Raw genomic sequence first — 18,970 nt, 5'->3', positions numbered from 1 at the left:
TAGGCACCACCTTAGCTCATGAAGTCTTTTAGGTCTTCGACTGTTAGATCTTTCGGAGAAAGATTTGCCAAACGGCTCCTTTGTCTTTTTAGAAAATAATTTGCCATAGGCACCACCTTAGCTCATGAAGTGCTTTTCAGTTTTCACCCACCATAAGTAATTAAAATAATCTTCGTATACATGTCAGCTGCTAGTCAATGTTATATAGGTTCAAATTTTGAGAAATATAAGATACAATGCAAGAGTGTAAGTATTATCACTTATTGCATACATGTTACATAGCATTTCTGCCAAATTTGGTTAATTATGTATCGTTCACGTATTTTAACCCTTTTATTCAACAAATATCTGCCTAGATAAAAGATACGAAAACAGAATATTAATTGCCATAAATCATTAGTTAAAAATGCCCTGACCCAAATGGTCTAACTTCAAACAGGATAAAGATGAAATTCCAGTTTGAACAAAGAAAATCAATAATCAACCTTACAATACCAAAAATATACATGAAGAGTTGAAGACCACCTACGACAAGATGACCACGATTTTTTTTTTCCAATTGTCACTAGTTAATCAAGATCTTCAATTTCAAGAGCTGGGATTCTGCGGAAGCGGGCCCAATATCGCAGATATGATGTTTCAGCTGTTTTTCTTATTACTGATCTCTTTTGCCTAGACAAAAATCCTTGGCCTGAAATTGAATCATACAAGATCCCTGCATCCTTTTCCCCTTTTAGACTATTGTTTTCAGTCGAGTAACTGTGAAACCCAAAAAAGTTTGTAGGCAAAATAAGTTTGAGATTTGTTAAAGAGTGCATAAAAAAATGCCTTATAAAAAACAGGAGTAAATAAAAAAGAGAATTACAAAGTACGGCAATGAAAACATTCATAACACTTGGGCATGTGAAAACAAAACTTTTGCCATCAAAGTAATGACAACATTAATCATTATCCCTATGTTTGTGATGTAGTTTTTAAGGGCATAGGCCTATTTTTTGCTGCCTTGACTGAAACACCTCCCAACAAAAAAAAAGAGCTTACCACCGACAATTTAAAGTAATTATACCAGAGCGGATATAGAGATTAAAGCAGCAATTATATGATGAAACTGAAATTTCTGAAATAAGAAATTAGAAAGCACCAACTGCCCAAGCTACTGCAGAAAAGGGTGATGGCAATGAAAACAAAACGAAAAGTAAGGTCTGATACAAAGATTGCTAACGTAGAAAGAAGCAAATAATTTAGGAAAATAATGGCTTGGAATTATATAATGGAAGCGATTAATAAGAAATTGTGCTAATATGATCCTGAAAAATATGTTTAATGTGCTTAACATGAATCTGCATTTTTAATCTGAACTGAGCAATCCAAATCAAAATCAGCTTAAGTACCTTCAACCACTATCATCATCATCCGAGCCTTCTCTCAACTATATGAAGTCAACTACATGAATCCTGTTCCACTCTTGCTATATGCATGGTACTGGGAGTGCAACAGATACCGTACAAACTTTGAGGTCATCTACACTAAGTTCTTTCTCTAACCAAATATCCTAGCTCAATAGGGGAATGATAACTGAAATGCCTATTTCTTGATGACCCCCATAAGGCCATAAGAGCTATTATTCATGTGGAAGAAGTTGAAACTAGATACAACAGTCTTAAAAAGGCATGGAAAAACATGAATACAGTGAATAGTCACATAGATTGCATTTTTCTTTTATTCTTTTTATCTTTTTTTTTGTGATAATAATGCAAAAAGGACATCTCCATCTGTACAAAAAAATAATCACAGACCTTAGTGTACAAAAAAAAAAATCATAACATATTAACAATTAGCAGAAGCCTTTAGATGCCTTTAGACATCAATGAATGTGAGAACTGAATTACAGAGTACTATGTAGAAAAAAAGGTGTATGCATCCCTAGAGGCAAAAGAAGCTCTTACCGTTCCCTGATAACTTTGAAAGCTTCTTTAGTTGCATAAGGTAACCCCGTCTTTGGGTCGTGATACCTGCAAAACCATAATATAATTAAAATGTTGGTTTCATCCACAGAAATTAGAGGAAAGTGAGTCAATAAATCCATATTAATTAAACCATAAGGAGAACCAAAGAAAAGGCATTTAAATTTTGTGGCACAAGATTAGAAACTATTTATTTGTACAACTTCTGCAAAATTTATACAATAGAAAGGGCTACATCCTAAAATATTGTGCCCATGCTCCATTTCTCAAAGTTAATTACCCTACAGAGATGTTAGAAAAGGCATAAAAAATTCCATATCACTGCCAAAAGGATGATATTATTTTCTTCTTATTACTATTATATTTTCAACAAGTACATAACATCACTCAACATAATAATACATTTACCAAATTGGCGGGAGCTTGTGCACTGGGTTGTCCTTTTATTGTACAATCAAAGATCTTTCTTATTCCCAGTTTCCAAACTCATAAATATATTGGCATCTTAAAGGTTGGTCTTAATTCATCATAGCATCACTGCTTTATAACTAGAAATGGGAGCATGTAATATGCTGATTAGAGTAGAACAATAAAACAATTCTATGACCATTGGGAGATGTATGAAGGATTTCTTATTGAATATGTCCTTATCATGATAATTTGAAGAAGCATAGACTAGTCAATTACTATTCCTAAGAAGCACTGAAACAAAGCATTCAGAAGATGGATAGAACAAACATATCAGGGCCTCTGGTAAAAAAAGCCTTACTTGGCAGGCAGTCCAGTAACAGCACACACAACCTTCTCAGGATCTGCAAGAAAGAACAAACTCTATTAGTATATTGATATCCCAAGGTACATCGAAACTGTGCAACAAGCAACAAAAAGGATTACAAGTTCATATAGATATGTTTCAGAAGGCCACAAAACCCTGTATCAACGATTCAACATTAGCTTTATGATATGTGGATATGGAAAAGTGCATAAACCATAAAGTCTACAAAAACCAGAACATTGTTATTCCTTTACAAGATTCTTATATCTCAGTAGGACCTGATCAACACATCTATATTAATTCATTAACTGTCCTATTCCATCTTGTCCTCACTGGGATGGGAGTCATGGGACAATTAATAATAGCAATTCAACGTTAGCTTTATGATATGAGGATAAGGAAAAGGCATCAATCATAAAGTCTACAAAAAACAGAACATTGTTATTCCTTGCAAAATTCTTCTACCTCAGTAGGACCTGATTAATACATCTATACTCATTCATAATTGTCCTATCCCATCTTGTCCCACTGAGTTCCTAGATCCATTACTAAAGAGGAGTCTCAAATACCAAGATTTATTAGGGCATCTTGGTTTTCTGACTTGAGTGTAATTTTGCATGATAGAATCTCCAACCATGGAAACTAAAGGCATGTTTGGTTTGGATTATCTTTCGGCTATTTCTTGCCAGAGAGATATTTTATTCTGGCTGGAAACAGAATGCAGGAATGATGGAAGGGAATACAGAATGGCATTTGATTGAATTTGCCCAAACAAATGAACATTTCTGCCAAACAAACAAAAGCAATGAGAAATGTGTTTGGTTTGAGAAAAATTACACATGACACTAGCATATAATATTATTTTTTGTAGGTAACTGTAAATTCATTAACTATAGACAGCAAGAATATATTTACAAAATGCTATACAACCCAAAGATGGGCTAGTATTTACAAGACAGCCCAGAACAGTTGATCCTTATTTACCCCCCTGTTTGACCAAAGCATTAACCATATTTGGCTACCTTTGTACCCATAGAATGGTAGTTTCCAGGTTCCTAGCCAACCACTTGACTTCCTTGATTTCTTGTCTGTGGGTCAACAAAGCCCTCTCCATGATGTAACCAGCCAATCACTTCCTTACTTTCAACGATCAATTTAGTGAATTCATTAGTTTTGTCAGTCTGATTCCTTCAAGAACAGCTAACAGCTCTACCCTCATAGAGTCCTCAACACCTATTGAGCCTGACAACACTGCCCTAATAACTCCATGCTCATCTCTAAATACACCACCCACCTCATAGGGTCCTGGGTTACCCATGCTGCTGGCATCAAAGTTTAACTTTATAGAACCACTACAGGGTGGCTGCCATAGCTGTTGCACTAACACTCTTTCTTGAAGATGAACCTCCCACTTCCCCATCTAAACATAATGTCTAGGTAAAATAGAGAAAGGAAGGGAGAATGCCATGAATAGCCTTCCACGGAGGCCAAGGTGGGTGGTGCATGTAGATAAGCTAGTGTCCCATCCATTGTATGCTTGTCAGCAGCATCGCTTGCACAAGGGTTTTACAACAGCAGCATAAAGGACACGGGGGTTTAAGAGGTGTATTTTGAATGGATACCCAAAGGGTATGTTTTATTAGAAGGTCAGAACTTATATACATTACAAGAATGTCCCTGTTAAGCTATATGCATATACAAGATAACTTATAAGAGGACTATAGTAATACAATAAGACAATGAAAAAATAAAAAAACATTATTTACAAGGCTGATTGCAAGACTGTCCACAACCACTTGATGCCACAACCTATCATCTCAATTTGGAGTCTTCAAAGGCACTTCCCCAGAGAAGCTGCATTATTTTTTCCTAAATTCCTGCTCTGATCCTATGAGCAACATCCTCCTCAATCTCTCCTTTATTATGAATTATTGAACCAAGATAATGGAAGAGACCACATTGAGTTATCTCTTGCTCTTGGTCTCCAATCCTAAGTGTACCCTGGTTTGCGCTCCTATTATTATTAAATCTACATCACATAAATTCTGTTTTAGGCCAATCTCTCGTTTCTAAAGTAGTTATCCATAAACCTAATTTTGCATTTAGTCCATTAGTTTCATCAATCAATACTATGTCATCACTCATCACTCATCAGCAAACATCGGGCACCATGGGACCTACTCTTAGACATGTTTAGTCAATTCATCGATAGAAACATAATATATTTTCATATTGTATAGCATATAGCATGGTTATATCATATTACGATATTGTATTTATTATAACATGATGTATGTTGTAGTTCCTGCAGTTAATTGTTTCTTTCCCAAATCAAAGCAACTTTGGGGCATGCTGCATTTGATCAAGAGACATGACTTATTTCTTGCCCAATTCTAGATAGAAATAGACCAGAGGGCCAAACAAAACACCATTCCAGCCATTTTTTTTACTTCAGTCAGACAGAAATGGGCTTCTGTCAATGAACCAAGGGCCTTTGCAATAGTCATTTTCTGTATTGAGCCTTCAACCTAGGAGCCATTTGATAACAGCTGAAATAGCTGAACTGAATGATCCATTGGCTTGTCTTTTAGTGGATAAAACAATTAAATAAGAAAATATTTTAAAGTATAGTAATATTCCCAACTCCAGCTTCAATCATTAAGAAGCTTGCAACATCCTGAATGACTTATCACTAAAAGATAAAGCAATAAGTCATTCAGTTAAGCCACTTTTTCTGTTGTCAAACAGCCCCTTAGTATCTATACCTTTTGACACTAACACTTATTTTATTTTTTTTGGTCCAAAACAATGCAATTATGTGTGTCCGCGCAAAAAATAGTGAGGTATAAACTATTGGAGTGGTTGAGAGATTCATTCCTTGAGAGTTGGGACTTCCAAATAGGTTTAACGCTATGAAACCTTGATAATTCAGCATGTTTAGCCAGAATTTGGTGTTGCAGTGAATAAAGCCTTATTGGATTCGTTCATTATATTAGGTAGAAGGGATGCAAACAGCCATTGGTTAATTGTAGAGGCTCATCTGTATTTGGAGTATTTAAGGCATTTCTTAGGGTAAGCAAAAGATAGGAAAACAAAGATGTTTTTGTAGAGAAGATGGGCCAAAAGGCCCATAGGCTGTTTATCCTTTCTTACTGTTTATGTTCCTTTCTGTAATGGGCCTTATTCTGGGACCATCCTTTCTATGTTATGTTCTTTGTAATTTATTGCCCAACTAAAGGTCTCCTTGTAATTATTCAAATTTAACTTAATAAAATAGTGTTAGGGTGTTAGAGAGAGAGGAATGTTCGAAACTCTCAAACTCTAAACCCTTATTGCCACCATCTCCTTCTTCACCCTCTACTCCATAGAAGAAGTATTTTCTACTGTTCTTTGCGATTTCTTTTGATTTATGCATCTATTCTAAACAATCCCACACTCTCAAGGATTGTTTTTCTTCTTGGTATCAGAGCGGGCCTGAACTTGGCTTGGGCTCTCATGTGGGTGTAGTCCAGCCGACTACATAAGAGTGTTCTAGGGCTGGAAGCTTCAACTTGTGTCGCCTGATTCTTAGAGGTCATTGGAGGGTGCCCAAGACTCAAATCTCTTGGAGAGTGGTTCGGTGACTAGGAAGAATCAGAGAAGAAGAACAGTTTGGTTTCTGATTTGGAGCTTAAGTCAGAGATTGTAAGTTGTGCATAGTTATTTCTGGGTTATTTTTCTGTTTTTGGACTGTTTAAGTGTCCGAAGTTTCTTTGAAAACTGTACAGCTATTCGGCTATTTTTTAATCTGGTTCAACCCAGAAATTTCTGGGTTGTTTTTCATTCCTTTCCTGGACTGTCAAACTGCCGAAACATCTTTGGATTCAGTGCTGCGAGTTGTTGCTACTATTTGGTTGTTTTTTGGCCCTGTAGGGACTGTTCCTGAGGTGTTTCTCACCTTTGACAGTGGGGGTCTTCTCTACTGCCCACACTGTGTTTATAAAAAGGTCTCTTCATCAATACGGACTGGTCTTTGCTCTTTTTGGGGTACTTTTTGGTGAGTACCTAGAATTTCTTATTAGAAAAGGAGCTTCAGCTGGGTGCACAGTGCTTGGAGGTTTTCTGATTACTTCTTGAAGGCCGAACCAAGATGTTTAGTGTCTCGTGTAGACAACAAGGTGTTGCTTCAGACTTGGCTCTCACAGCTTTCGCATGTGGTTTGGCTTTGTGTATTGCTGTTTTGAGGCTGGTTTAACACAGTCCTTGCTCCATTCTCAGTCAGTACACTTGTAGAAGTCAGCTGAAATCCTATTTGAAGTGTTTACATGATGGACTCCTTAAAGATTGAAAACAAGAAAGTTGCTGAATTTGGACAAGTTCAGGGGATTCCAGTTGATTCTTTATTGACTGTAACCACAATCAAGCTGGATGGAACTAATTATCTGGCATGGTCACAATCGGTAAAGATTTATATATGTAGTAGAGGAAAGTAGTGCTTTATCTCCGGGAGCAAGAAGGCTCACCCAAAGGATGATCCATCCTATGAGAAGTGGATGCAAGAGAATTAAACTGTTATTGGGTGGCTTGTAAACTCAATGCAGCCACAGATTAGCCAACACTATCTATGGATGAATTCAGCAAAGGAAATCTGGGACAGTGTTGCAGAAACCTATTCCCAAAAACTAAATGTGGCTAGAGCCTATAAATTGAGAAGTGATGTGAAGAATTTAAGGCAGGGGGAGAAACCTTTAGTTGTATACTTCTCAACCCTGAAGTCTCTGTGGCAATAAATAGACCTAATAGAAGTTGTAACTTGGGACACCACCAATGATGCAGAGACCTACAGGAAACTGGCTGAAAGAAACAGGGTGTTTGAGTTCTTAACCGAACTAAACCCAGAATATGATATCACAAAACAGAATATTTTATCCAAGGAGAGTGTCTCATTGTCACAAGCATATGCATTGGTGAGTAGTGAAGAAAGCAGAAGGATTGTCCAGGTTCAAGGGGCTGGTATTAGTGATCACTTTGCGAATATGGGGGTTAAACCCAAAGGAGTTGCAGGGACTTCTAGTGACTCTGGGAAGAAAGAGGTTGTATGTGAGTACTGCAAGAAGCCAAAGCACACCAAAGACAAGTGCTGGAAATTACATCATGATCTTGTTCCCATTTGGTTTCATAAAAAGCATGATAGTAAAAGGACAGGGAGTGCAAATGTGGCTACTAGTCTAGATAGTGACAAGTACTATACTGAAGAGATGTCTGCTTGTGCACAGTTGGCAACCATGAAAGCAGAATATGAAAAGTTTGGGAAGATGATCAGTCATCTAGAGGGTGTGACTTCTTCCAACCCTTCAGGAAATTCAGCTTCTTCTGCATTTGCTCATTCAGATATAAGGGCTTCTGCCAATCATGCAACCACTTCAGATAATCTTAAGATCCATTGGATTATTGATTCAGGTGCTTCTGATCATATGACCAACCTTTCTACCTTGTTTGTTTCATATGATTTGCTTCCTGGACGTGATAAAATCACCTTAGTCGATGGTTCTCTTGCCCCTATTTCTGGCAAGGGAACCATCAAGGCTACAGATTCCTTGTTCCTACCTTCTGCCCTTCATGTACTTAGACTAAATACAAATTTGTTATCTGTAAGTAGTCTAACCAAGTCATTAAACTGTTGTGTAACCTTCTTTCCTTCTTACTATGCCTTTCAGGATCTAGAGTCTCAAAAGGTGATTGGGAGTGGCCATGAGGCGAACGGAATATACCTGCTTGATACTCCGGGACAATGCCCTGATCATCATGGGAATGTTGCTTTTGGGTCTGTTTCTTCAGAGTCTATTAGTCGAATTATGCTGTGTCATCTTCGTTTAGGTCATATTTCTTTTTCTGCTTTGAGTCATTTATTCCCTAAACTGTTCAAGGGAATTAGTTTGTCCAGTCTTCATTGTGAATCTTGTGAGTTGTCAAAGCATTGTAGAAACAATTATCCTTTGAGCAATAAAAGATCTTCTTTTCCTTTTAATATTATGCACTCTAATGTGTGGGGGCCTTACCTTACCCTCTATGGGTAGCTATGGATATTTTATCTTGTTTATTGATGACTTTTATCGGTTCACTTGGATATTCCTGATGAAATCCCGTGATGAAGTTCCAAGACTTGTAAGACAATTCCACGAATTTGTTCTAACCCAGTTTGATACCAGGATTAAAATTTTCAAATTTGACAATGCAAAAGAATACTTTGAGAAGAATTTATCTTGCTCTCTCTCTGACATGGGGGTTATTCATCAAAGTTCTTGTGTTAGGACCCCAGAACAGAATGGAGTTGCTGAAAGAAAAAATAGGCATATTGTTGAAATTGCAAGAAGTATTTTGTTTGCCTCACATGTTGTTCTCATTGCTACCTACCTTATAAACCGTATGTCATCCAGGGTTTTAGGGTTTAAGTCTCCATTTAATCTCCTTCATCCAGACAATGACCTTTTTCCTATTCCTCTTCGTGTCTTTGGCTGCACCTATTATGTACATGTTCCAAGTGTCCAAAGGCATAAATTTGAACCAAAAGCCCACAAGTGTATATTCTTTGGTTATTCCTCCACACAGAAGGGTTACTGTTGTTTTGATCCAAAGACTGGCACTCGGTATGTCTCAATGGATGTCACCTTTGATGAGCTTTCTCCCTTTTATGGTTCCTCTCTGGAAGGACATTGTCCACAGGGGGAGGATTTGTCACAGGTGTTTGCTCTTTCTCTTCCTGTCCCATTTAAGTCTTTTGATGAGTCTGCTTCTCCTTCAAATGAATCAAGGAAGGATCAGTCGTTCCATTCTCCCTGTCCCAGTGTTCTTCCTCCTTTACCTCCTCGTCCTATCCTCAATCTCAAGGTGTATCAAAGGAAAAGATCTAGAAATGAGCAGGTTGTTTCCCTTACAACACATGAGCCTCATGCACTTCCAGTCACAGATGAGACAATAGGTACTGTTTCAACCCCCTTGGAGCCATATTTCCCTGACCTTGATATTCCCATTGTTGTCAGGAAAGGAAAACGAAAGTGTATTGCACATTGGATTTCCAAACACCTTTCTTACAGTCTGCTTTCTCCTTCATACTTTGCCTATCTCTCTTCTGTTGCCTCTAACCCTATTCCCAGTCTGTGTCAGAAGCTCTTAATATTCCAGAATGGAGGGATGCTATGAGATCTGAAATTGATGCCCTACACAAGAATGATACTTGAGAAGTGGTTGATTTGCCTGAAGGGAATGATCCAATTGGTTACAAATGGGGTTTTACCATCAAATATCAGGTTGGTGGCACCATTGAGAGGTACAAGGCCAGGCTGGTTGCAAAAGGCTATACACAGACATATGGGATTGATTATCTGGAGACCTTTGCACCTGTTGCCAAGATGACATCAGTGAGGGTTCTTCTATCTCTAGCTGCTCACTCCGACTGGCCCCTTTATCAATTGGATGTAAAGAATGCATTTCTGAATGGTGAATTACATGAGGAGGTTTATATGTCTCTTCCTCCAGGAATGTATGGAACATATATGAAAGGAAAGGTATGCAGGCTGAAGAAATCTCTTTATGGACTAAAACAGTCCCCTAGAGCATGGTTTGAGAGATTTAGAACAACACTTATTAATTTTGGCTATGTACAGACACAGTCTGAGCATACTCTTTTTTGTGAAGAGGAGTGGACCTCTAGCAGTATACCTCATTGTGTATGTGGATGATATTGTTGTGAATGGTAATGATGTTTCAGGAATTCATGATCTCAAATCTTTCCTCCACACAGAGTTTGAGATTAAAGATTTAGGGGAATTGAGATACTTCCTTGGCATAGAAGTTGCTAGATCCAATGATGGAATTCTTATCTCCCAAAGGAGGTATGTTCTTGACTTGCTCTCTAAAACTGGGAAGATAGACCAGATGCTACTCCTATTGATATGAGTCATAAACTCTTTGCTTTAGATGGAACATTGTTAGAAGACAAAGGAGTCTTCTAGAGACTTCTTGGGAAACTTTTGTACGTATGCATGACTCGGTTAGATATTGCATATGCTATCAGTTGCATTAGCCAATTCATGCATGCTCCCTAAGACACTCATACGGCAGCAGCAGCGAATCCTGTGTTATTTGAAGGGCTCCCCAGGAAAGGGAATTCTATTTGCCAAGCATGGTCAAATGAAACTTAAAGCCTATACTGATGCTGACTAGGATGGAAATATTGATGACAGAATATCTACTTCTGGGTATTGCAGCTTGGTGGATGGTAATGTTGTTTCTTGGAGAAGCAAGAAATAATCGGTAGTTGCTCGATCTTCAACAGAAGCAGAATACAAGGCCATGGCATATGGAATTTCTAAACTATTGTGGCTAAAATCATTGATGGAGGAACTAGGGGTTGAGAATGACAAGCCAATGATGTTGTACTGTGATAATCAGGCCGCCATCAACATTGCTCACAACCCAGTGCAACATGATAGAACTAAGCATATTTAAGTCGATAGACACTTTATTCGAGAAAGGGTCTCTTCGGGTGAAGTATGTCTTCCTTTCATCACATCTGAATGACAGTTAGCAGATTTTTTCACCAAGGGCATTCTCAAGGCAAAACTTCAGCATGATATTGGCAAGTTTGGCATGATTGACATCTATGCTCAGCTTGAGGGGGAGTGTAGAGAAGATGGGCCGAATGGCACATAGGTTGTTTATCCTTTCTTACTGTTTATGTTCCTTTCTGTAATGGACCTTATTCTGACCCTTTCTATGTTATGTTCTTTGTAATTTCTTGCCCAACTAAGGGCCTCCTTGTAATTATTCAAAACTTAATAAAATAGTGTTAGGGTGTTAGAGAGAGAGGAAGGTTCGAAACTCTCATACTCTAAACCCTTATTGCCACCATCTCCTTCACCCTCTACTCCAAAGAAGAAGTATTTTCTGTTGTTCTTTGCGATTTCTTTTGATTTCTGCATCTATTTTAAACAGTCCCACTCTCAAGGAGTGCTTTTCTTCTGTTTTCAACCGCTTATAACTCAAAGCCAAAAATGCCTTGTTCAAATTGGTGTTTCAAAATGCATATATTATTGTTGCACTTTATGAAAACTTCATAAACCTTTACTACCCTTTAAAACCACGAATAGATATTTCTAGCCAACTTTTAGCCTCCATATAAGAAGTTTTAAATTCTTAAATCAACTCTCCCGTACCCTTATTTACAAAAAGGAGGAAATGTATCTGTTTCAAATCTTCACCCAATACTAACACATACATAGTATAACCCTCCACAACCAAAAACTATAACATCAGATTAAGCAATGCCAAATGCTTCCTTAGAGTACCCATACTGATGTAGTGGGGGATATTGAATACTGGTTACTAAATGAAAATTTCTGGTTCTCTACCCGGAACAGTTTCTTCTCTTACCAACATTCCTTGTTTGTTTTGTCAAGAATCTGGAAAAAAAGCAAAAATTGCAGGGTGTAGCAAGTTTTATTGCTACTAATTTTCATAAACAGTAGAGATTCTGATTGAATTTAGCATGACTTGAGCAAAGCCTTAAACATCAAAGACTCAAAGCATGCATGATATTATTACGGCAAAAAAAACGACATGATATTAGCACACCTAATGAGTTTACCATACTGGATAAACAAAAAATATTCTGGTTTCCAGACTAATATTTCTATCAGTCTCCATATCTAATCATCTTATGGTAAAACTTATTTGCATCTACAGGTAAGTAGCATATTTCTTCTGGAACATGATACTCGCATTGGAGCAGGAAATCAGACCTGCACGGAGTTATGAAGTAGAGTGGACAAGGATTTCTTATTTACTTACACAGGACTTTAGTAGTACAAATCTCTGATTGGAATGATAACCCTTTACTGAACTCCAGAAAAGATTTGCCTGCAAGATACATCCATACTACCATATGATAATCAAAGATAGGTAAAATTAATAGCTGTATTTTCACAATTTGCAGATAGAGACATGGAGAAAAATGAGACCAGCATCTAGAAAGGAAGTAATCTTGCCATTTCTTGAAGTGTATCGCATCTGTGGCCCACTATATACTTCTTTATGCACAACAGCTCTTTTTTTAACTTCTTCCTCTCTTGCCAAGACCCGCTCAAGGTTCCTCAAGTTCATGATTTCTGCAACGTTCAATCTATGTCAATATTAGTCCACCATTTCCAAAACTGCAGAGATGATATTGTGGACTTCATAATTGCATTCAGATAAAACTTTGACAAGCTACACACTATCTCTAGTAATGGACCTTATAATCTAAACCTGTCTGGGCTGCTTCTAGAAGCATCTCTTCTTGAGTCATTCGCTTCTCCTCGCCTTCCTTCCTCCTTTTTATTGGCTGACAAATAGTAAAAGAAATAACGTGCATCAAAATTAGAGCAAACCATTCGTGGTAAAACTTAAGAACTTCTCAGTTGCAACTTCTCTTTCTCCTCATGTAAAATTAGAATTACTGAAGTGAAGGAAACACTAAATTTAATGAAAAGGGGAAAGTGTAAGGGCCTAATAGTATCGCAGTAGAAGAACAGAAAAGTATGGAAGAGATAGGCTTACTATGGCTAACTAAGCTATTTAATAAAATAATGAAAGAAACGAAGATGCCTAATGAATGAAGAAAGAACATTATGGTGCCTATATTTAAAAACAAGGCCGATGTACAAAGTTATGGCAATAATTGTGCAATTAAAATTTTGAGCCACACTATGAAACTTTGGGAGAAAATAATTGAGAAAAGGTTACAACATGAAACACGTATATCAGAGAACCAATTTGGGTTTACGCCAAGTAGATAAACCATGGAAGCTATCTTTCTTTTAATACAATTGATAGAAAAGTTAAGGGAAAAGAAGAAAGATCTTCATGTGGTGTTCATAGATCTCGAAAAAGCATATGATAGAGTCCCCAAAGAAATAATATTACAAGGATGTGTATGAAGGTGCAATAACCAATGTTGGAACACCTGTAGGAGAGACATAAGATTTCATAGTTATGATGTCTCTTCACCAAGGTTCAGTACTTGGTCCTTATTTATTTGCACTAAGCATATTTACGAGGAGGTCCCATGGTATTTGTTGTTTGCTGATGACATTGTATTAATTGATGAAACTAATGAAGGATTAAATGCAAAGTTAAGTTTGGATAAATTTCTTAGAAACAAGAGATTTTAAAAATAAGGAAAAAAAGAATACATACTATGTAAATAATTTAATAATAATATTAATTAATACATAAGTAGCTTAATACCGTACCTCACCTGTATCCATACGGGTTGTAAAATCCCAAAACCCATCCCTCCCCAAAACTTATTTTTTCAAGCAAAAAAAAAAAAAACTGTCCATTGGGTGGATATCCACTGGGTAGGGTAGAAATTTCCATCCCTAGATACATTGCAATTTTTTTAACCTTGCACTAAATAATTAAGTAAAGTGCTGGGTGGTTTAAAGCTGGTGTGCAGAGTTCATTGGTTTTGAGCTTTTGTCAATTGCTTGGGGTTGGCGAGTCTAAGGTTTGGGTGGGCAGGTTAGTTTGTGGTGAAAGTTTTGATTGTGCAGGTGAATTGTTGTCTATTTGAGTTTGGTTGGTATGTTCAGTATTTCTATTGGTTTGGTGTTTTTGCATTTTGGTGGATTTTGTGTGGGCTGAGATGTGGAGGGTTTGAACTGGTTATGCTTGGGTGAAGAGTTTTCTTTTATTCTTTCAAGTGATTTCTTGTCACCTTTCTTATAATCTTCTTTTTTCCTTTAACAAAATTTAACTTTACTACCCAAAAAAAAAAAAAAACTCATTTAAACGTGAATAAGTTTACGATATAATTTTGAAGCATATTCAGCAAGAAACAATTTAGGGGGTGTTCTTCAATGTGAATTGCTTTCTTGTTGTAAATTTCAGAAAAAAAATAAAATAAAACCATTTGGCTTGAAAACAAATTGATTCTTAAAACCAAAAATAAAAAACAGAAAACATTTCTTGGTCATAATATGTGTTTTTTTTATATTTCCAAACAGAAACCAAAAATGTGTTCTTGTGTTTATGGTTTAAAAAACATGTCTCATGTTTCATAAACCATATAATATCTACATACTCCAAATTTATTTTTGTTTCGAAAACCATTATTTCGATGATTTTTTGAAACAAAGCTCATCTGTTTTACTTCTCATATAATATCTGCACACACCAAATTTATTTTTGTTTCAAAAATCATTATTCCGATGGTTTTTTGAAACAAAGCTTATCTGTTTTGCTTCTCAAAACAAAAACAAAGTCCAATAACATGCTTCAATTTTTGCTTGTGACAAAGAACACATGAAAACAAAAAACATTTGTGTGTAGAACACCCCTTAATGGAAAGAAAGAAGTAAATAATAATATTAACTTGCAACATGCAAATCATTTCCTCTTAGTCAGTACTGACCTTCATAGTTGCTTGCAAAGCTGCACGTATTGCATCCCTTTCTGCTTGCCTCACAATGACTGAGGTTCTTGTTGACTTTCTCACTACTCTCTCACCTTCTAGATCATCAGAAATGTGTTGCTGCTCAGGAAATTTAGGCTGCTGTTTCTGAGAAGATTTTTCATCTTTGGGTTCTTTTTCATCCTCGTCAGCCTTTTCTAGGTTAGAAAGAACCTTCTTTTTGTTTTTCTTCTTTGTCACAGGCTTTCCTGGAAATATTAAGCGCTTCTTCCTCTTCTCCCTGGAAGTGAATTCAAGAACTTAATAGTCACCTAAGTTGAAGATTTTTAAAAAAAATGCTCTTCATTTGGAGAAGCCAAACCTCTCATCTGCATCATTTTCCACTTCTTCATCTGGATCTGGTTCCTGATTTTACCAATATAGGGTGAGGTTTCCAAATATTCAGAAAGTCTTAATGATGACCTCCACGAGGTCAAAAAGCAACTAAATGCTATTAATCAGAGCAACCTACAAATTAAGTCAACCAAAAATAACTCACATCATCATCAAAATCACTATCAAACTCATCAGCAACTTCTGCTTCTTCTTCATAATTTTCATCATTCGCTTCCTGGAAAAAGTCAAAAGAATAGGTTAGGAAAGAGAAACCAACTTCAATCTTAGCTACAAAAACCCCACATATATTATAAAACATTAACTTTAGTGTCAACAATAGAAACATGCTGCAAAAGCAGGACCATTAAGAAGATAGATATGGTATTCAACAAGTATAGACCAATTTCCTAGTTTTTTCATTAGAAACAGGTCAATCATGGGAGATGAGACAAATATGGGTCATGGATTCTAGAGGTCCTCAAAGATAGTCGGTCTTACACACATGAACTCATTCCACTAGTGGAAAAGGAAACAAATATAGGGAACTAAAGGAAGGCCTTTTTGTTCTAAATCATGAAGAAGTTAAAAGTGCATTTATAGGAAATCCCACTGCCACCATATCATGCCACTCCATATCCATGGTTATTTACCTCCTTAAGAGAATCCTGATTCCAAAACAGCTCATCCTCTTCAATCTCCTCATCAAGCAACTTGGTCATCCTATTGAAGAAATAATTCAAGTTTAGTTTCAGAAGTACAGCCCCGATATAAGTGCACAATCAGATACATGAAAAAGAAGAAGGTTGAGCAACCAACAAGAAAGTAATCTAATCCATGATCAACCCATTGTGTGTATTGAGGATTGAATCATTGCATGAGCATGTTTTAAAAGCAACATGGAGGAATTGTCAAGCATTGAAGCAGTAGAGCAAAAAAAAATTAAAAGAGAAGAGAAAGACCCTATTAGAAGCAGAATATAACTGATCTTACTCTTCTAGATTGAACAAGTTCGGACTAATTGTCGAATTAGAAGATCCCTTGTACAATTAAATGAAAGTAGCACAATCCCAGATTCAGGGGAGTAATTGGATGTGTCCAATTTACTATACACTTCTCAGTGTTTTAACAGCGCAAGGGAATAGGCGCGCCTTTTTGAAGCAAGGTGCAGAAGTGCAAAAAATGCTAAAAAATCATGTGCGTGCCAAAAAATTTAAAAAAAAAATGCAAAATATCAAAAGTATTAAGCACAATAGTAATTAAAAATATAAACTTAAAATTTAAAATAAATATTTTAAACACCTATTATCTCAAATTAAAATATATAACATGTAAATCATATTTAAAATAAAATTAAGCATAACATATAGAACATATTCCAGCACCCAACAAGGGTACCAAAACCAGGAACACCAAACCAAAAAGAAACTGCTGAGACTTGGAGATCTATATCACCAAATTAGAGAAGTAAGGAAAAAATTTGTGTATATTAATTCCAGAAAGATCCAAAATTTACTCCCAAACAACGTAGGCTAAGAGAAACAGAATATTCAAATTAAAATATTAAATAGCTTCCGGTATTCAAGCATGAATTCAGCCATTAAAACGAACAAACAACCATAACCAGATAACATTTTTAGACTCGAACGGCTTGAGCTTGTGTTTGAGACCTTTTTCCTCTAGTTATCCGAGAAGAACGTTCAAGGAGAACAGGCCCTTCATCATGGGAGGTAGAAGCCATGACGGAAAGCTCGATATTCACTTCTCCTCCTCTGATCTCGCTGCTGCAACTGCAAGTACTCTGCTTCCACTGTGTGCCTGTAATCTGGCAAAGGAGATTTCTTCGAGATTATTTTCCTCTTCGGTTCTTCCCTCTAAGAACACAAAACATGAGGATTAAATTAAAGGGTTAAATACTTAAATACCCCCTACGTTTTAATAAATATACTAGTAAGGGGCGCCCGTGCTTGTTCCATGTCCGAATGACCCTACTAAAACATTAAGGCCTTTCAATTTTCAACTTTCAACAATACCAACTGAAATAATAGCGATTAAAATTAAATTACAGTGCTTCACAGCACCCAGTTATTTTTGTTAAAATTAGTGACCTTTTACTATTGTCATCTAGTTGCCACGGTGGCCCATGAAAAAGTCTTTCAAAGTAGCATTTCTCGATTAAATAGTCATAAAATTGATGTCAAGGATATTGATCGTCCAAAAGCAATTGTAATTCTAATTTCTGAATTCTGCGTGTTAGAGAGAAACCAAGGACCAGGGAAGAGGAGGGAAAATGAAAGACAGGAAGTTCCTATAATCGGAAAAGAACAAAAGGAAAAAAAATAAAATGAGAACAAAGATACGAAGTACGCGAGAAGCAGCAATTCAAGCATCAACAGAGTGGAAGAAGAAAAAGAGGTGTAATCAGTGAAAAGGAAGAAGATGATGAGAGAGTCGCTTGTGATGGATTCTACCAAACGAAACCCTACATCAATGCCTCCCTATAATGGCAGCTTAAAATCATCCTCACCACCACTTCCCTACGTGATTTCTCTCAACTATCTCGAGGACTGTAGCATCGAACAGGAGACCCTCGCTAGTGTTGTCGTTGTCAAACACGTCAGTCTCAACCGCCTTGCCGACAGTTGGATCAAGGCTACAGTTTGTCGTTCTCCTCCATTCCCTTGCCTTCCTCCCACGCGCCACACAACACCGCCTCTACCCATGACAACTCATTCTTTGCCTTGGCTCCCTAGATTATCCCGTTGACTCTGGCCTCGCCTCTCACCCATTCCGTATTCCCCCTGTAACAAAGGTGAAACACTGCATCAGTCCAATAAGCTATGAATGTTTTGCAAGTGAAAGAAATAATAAAGATAGAAAGAGGTGAAAGAGAGTGAGAGAGAGAGAGATAGGGGTTTCAAAGCGAATATCATCCCTCTCTTCATCAATATGTTGCTCTAAGGAGTTTGGTCGAGTTTTTCTGGATGGAAGTTCCTTTGGTTGACTGTTCTATACTCAAACCTTCGTTAAATTGAACGGTAGACAAAAAATCATTATCGTAGATAAAGAAACCCCATGTGTTTGAGAACGGTCATTGGCTTGTAAGTTTTGTTTCATCATCTAACTTTACACTTTCTACGAGTCATCTCGTTCGTTTATTGCTAAATCAGGAAATGAGAGAGGAAAAGAGAGATAGAGAGAGGTGGAAGATGGACAACGAGAATGGGAAGATGAATAGGGAGAGTGGAAGAAGAGTCGAAGAAAAAAAGACCAAAAGAGATAAGTGGTCAAAGGAGAGAGTATTGACACTTGTATCTCATGCAATGAAAAAATATTTCTTTTTTCATCGAGATTGTTCACATGTGCAAGTCATTGATCTAAAGCGAACTACAGTATTAGAACAATAAGATTCTAAATAACAAAAGG

At 36.9% G+C, this 18,970-nt stretch overlaps 1 protein-coding gene across 10 annotated transcripts; it reads right to left on the bottom strand.

The window, feature by feature from the left end:
- Positions 1–364: 364 nt before the first annotated feature.
- Positions 365–18,768, bottom strand: SWC2 (DNA binding protein SWC2). 10 transcript variants are annotated; one of them, XM_088950004.1, is made up of 12 exons: positions 18,072–18,768; positions 17,215–17,418; positions 16,198–16,267; positions 15,711–15,782; positions 15,534–15,577; positions 15,173–15,452; positions 13,024–13,099; positions 12,765–12,884; positions 12,568–12,636; positions 2,734–2,776; positions 1,947–2,012; positions 365–759 (listed from the first exon to the last, which is right to left on the bottom strand). In XM_088950004.1, the coding sequence occupies exons 2-12, from the start codon at positions 17,283–17,285 to the stop codon at positions 570–572; spliced, it is 1,101 nt and encodes a 366-aa protein (XP_088806130.1). In that variant the 5' UTR covers positions 17,286–17,418; positions 18,072–18,768; the 3' UTR covers positions 365–569. The 10 variants fall into 10 exon arrangements, with proteins under 10 accessions (XP_088806130.1, XP_088806131.1, XP_088806123.1 ...); XM_088950005.1 differs by having other exon boundaries at positions 17,215–17,369; positions 18,072–18,760; XM_088949997.1 differs by having other exon boundaries at positions 12,568–12,654; positions 12,738–12,884; positions 18,072–18,759.
- Between the last annotated feature and the right edge of the window lie 202 nt (positions 18,769–18,970).

This window comes from Nelumbo lutea, chromosome 6, assembly GCF_056320005.1.
Source record: "Nelumbo lutea isolate HS-2025 chromosome 6, American lotus-T2T, whole genome shotgun sequence".
Taxonomy (NCBI): domain Eukaryota; kingdom Viridiplantae; phylum Streptophyta; class Magnoliopsida; order Proteales; family Nelumbonaceae; genus Nelumbo; species Nelumbo lutea.
This window is presented reverse-complemented; position numbering and strand designations above follow the sequence as displayed.

Coding starts and splice junctions, on each gene's coding strand:
- SWC2 (XM_088949997.1), bottom strand. CDS start 17,285: ATGGCTTCTACCTCCCATGATGAAGGGCCTGTTCTCCTTGAACGTTCT. Junction 16,268..17,214: donor CGGATAACTAGAGGAAAAAG/GTCTCAAACACA, acceptor TTTCTTCAATAG/GATGACCAAGTTGCTTGATG. Junction 12,885..13,023: donor TCTAGAAGCAGCCCAGACAG/GTTTAGATTATA, acceptor TGAACGTTGCAG/AAATCATGAACTTGAGGAAC.